This window comes from Penaeus monodon, chromosome 29, assembly GCF_015228065.2.
Source record: "Penaeus monodon isolate SGIC_2016 chromosome 29, NSTDA_Pmon_1, whole genome shotgun sequence".
NCBI lineage: Eukaryota > Metazoa > Arthropoda > Malacostraca > Decapoda > Penaeidae > Penaeus > Penaeus monodon.
In genome coordinates this window covers 22962636-22963133 of record NC_051414.1, presented here as the reverse complement: position 1 = coordinate 22963133, position 498 = coordinate 22962636, and the positions used below count along the sequence as shown (strand labels likewise).

Genomic DNA, 498 nt, shown 5'->3' with positions numbered 1-498 from the left:
GGTAGGTGTAGTTGATTAAGAACTTTTTCTCTGTAACTGACAGTGTGTGGCTTCACAGATCTTGGATTATGTAAATATTTAATACATCTTGGGCACACACTTTTTAGAACTTAATATTTAGTTGCTAATTTAGAATCATTGATGCTATTTATATTTTTGACTTATACTTCTAGGCAGAAAATTTTCCAGCAAGATTAATGTTGATTGCACATCATATTTTAATTTTTATTCATTCATTCTTTTTACAGCCAGGTCAAAAGACACTTCTTTCCAACAAAAGTACACAGAATAAAGGACGAGCAGTTGGTCTATCCCGTCCCAGTGGTGCAAACAAGAAAAATACAGATAAGAAGCAGTTAAGCTTAAAGGATATGTTTGGCTTTAAAAAGTGAGTGTTCTGTATGTGGTTTCTCTCTCTCCCCCTACTCTTCATTTCCCAGCCTTTCCCTGTTCCTAGAATCACCATTTTGAATATCAGTAACATGTTCCATTTTTATT

The 498-nt window shown here is 33.9% G+C and overlaps 1 protein-coding gene across 1 annotated transcript in view; it reads left to right on the top strand.

Moving 5' to 3' along the window:
* Window positions 1–498, top strand: part of LOC119592031 (exonuclease 1-like) — a gene marked incomplete in the record, with an annotated part of 18005 nt that overhangs the window by 16054 nt on the left and 1453 nt on the right. The window contains 1 exon segment of the mRNA XM_037940825.1: window positions 249–388. Coding sequence (XP_037796753.1) covers window positions 249–388 — 140 coding nt within the window.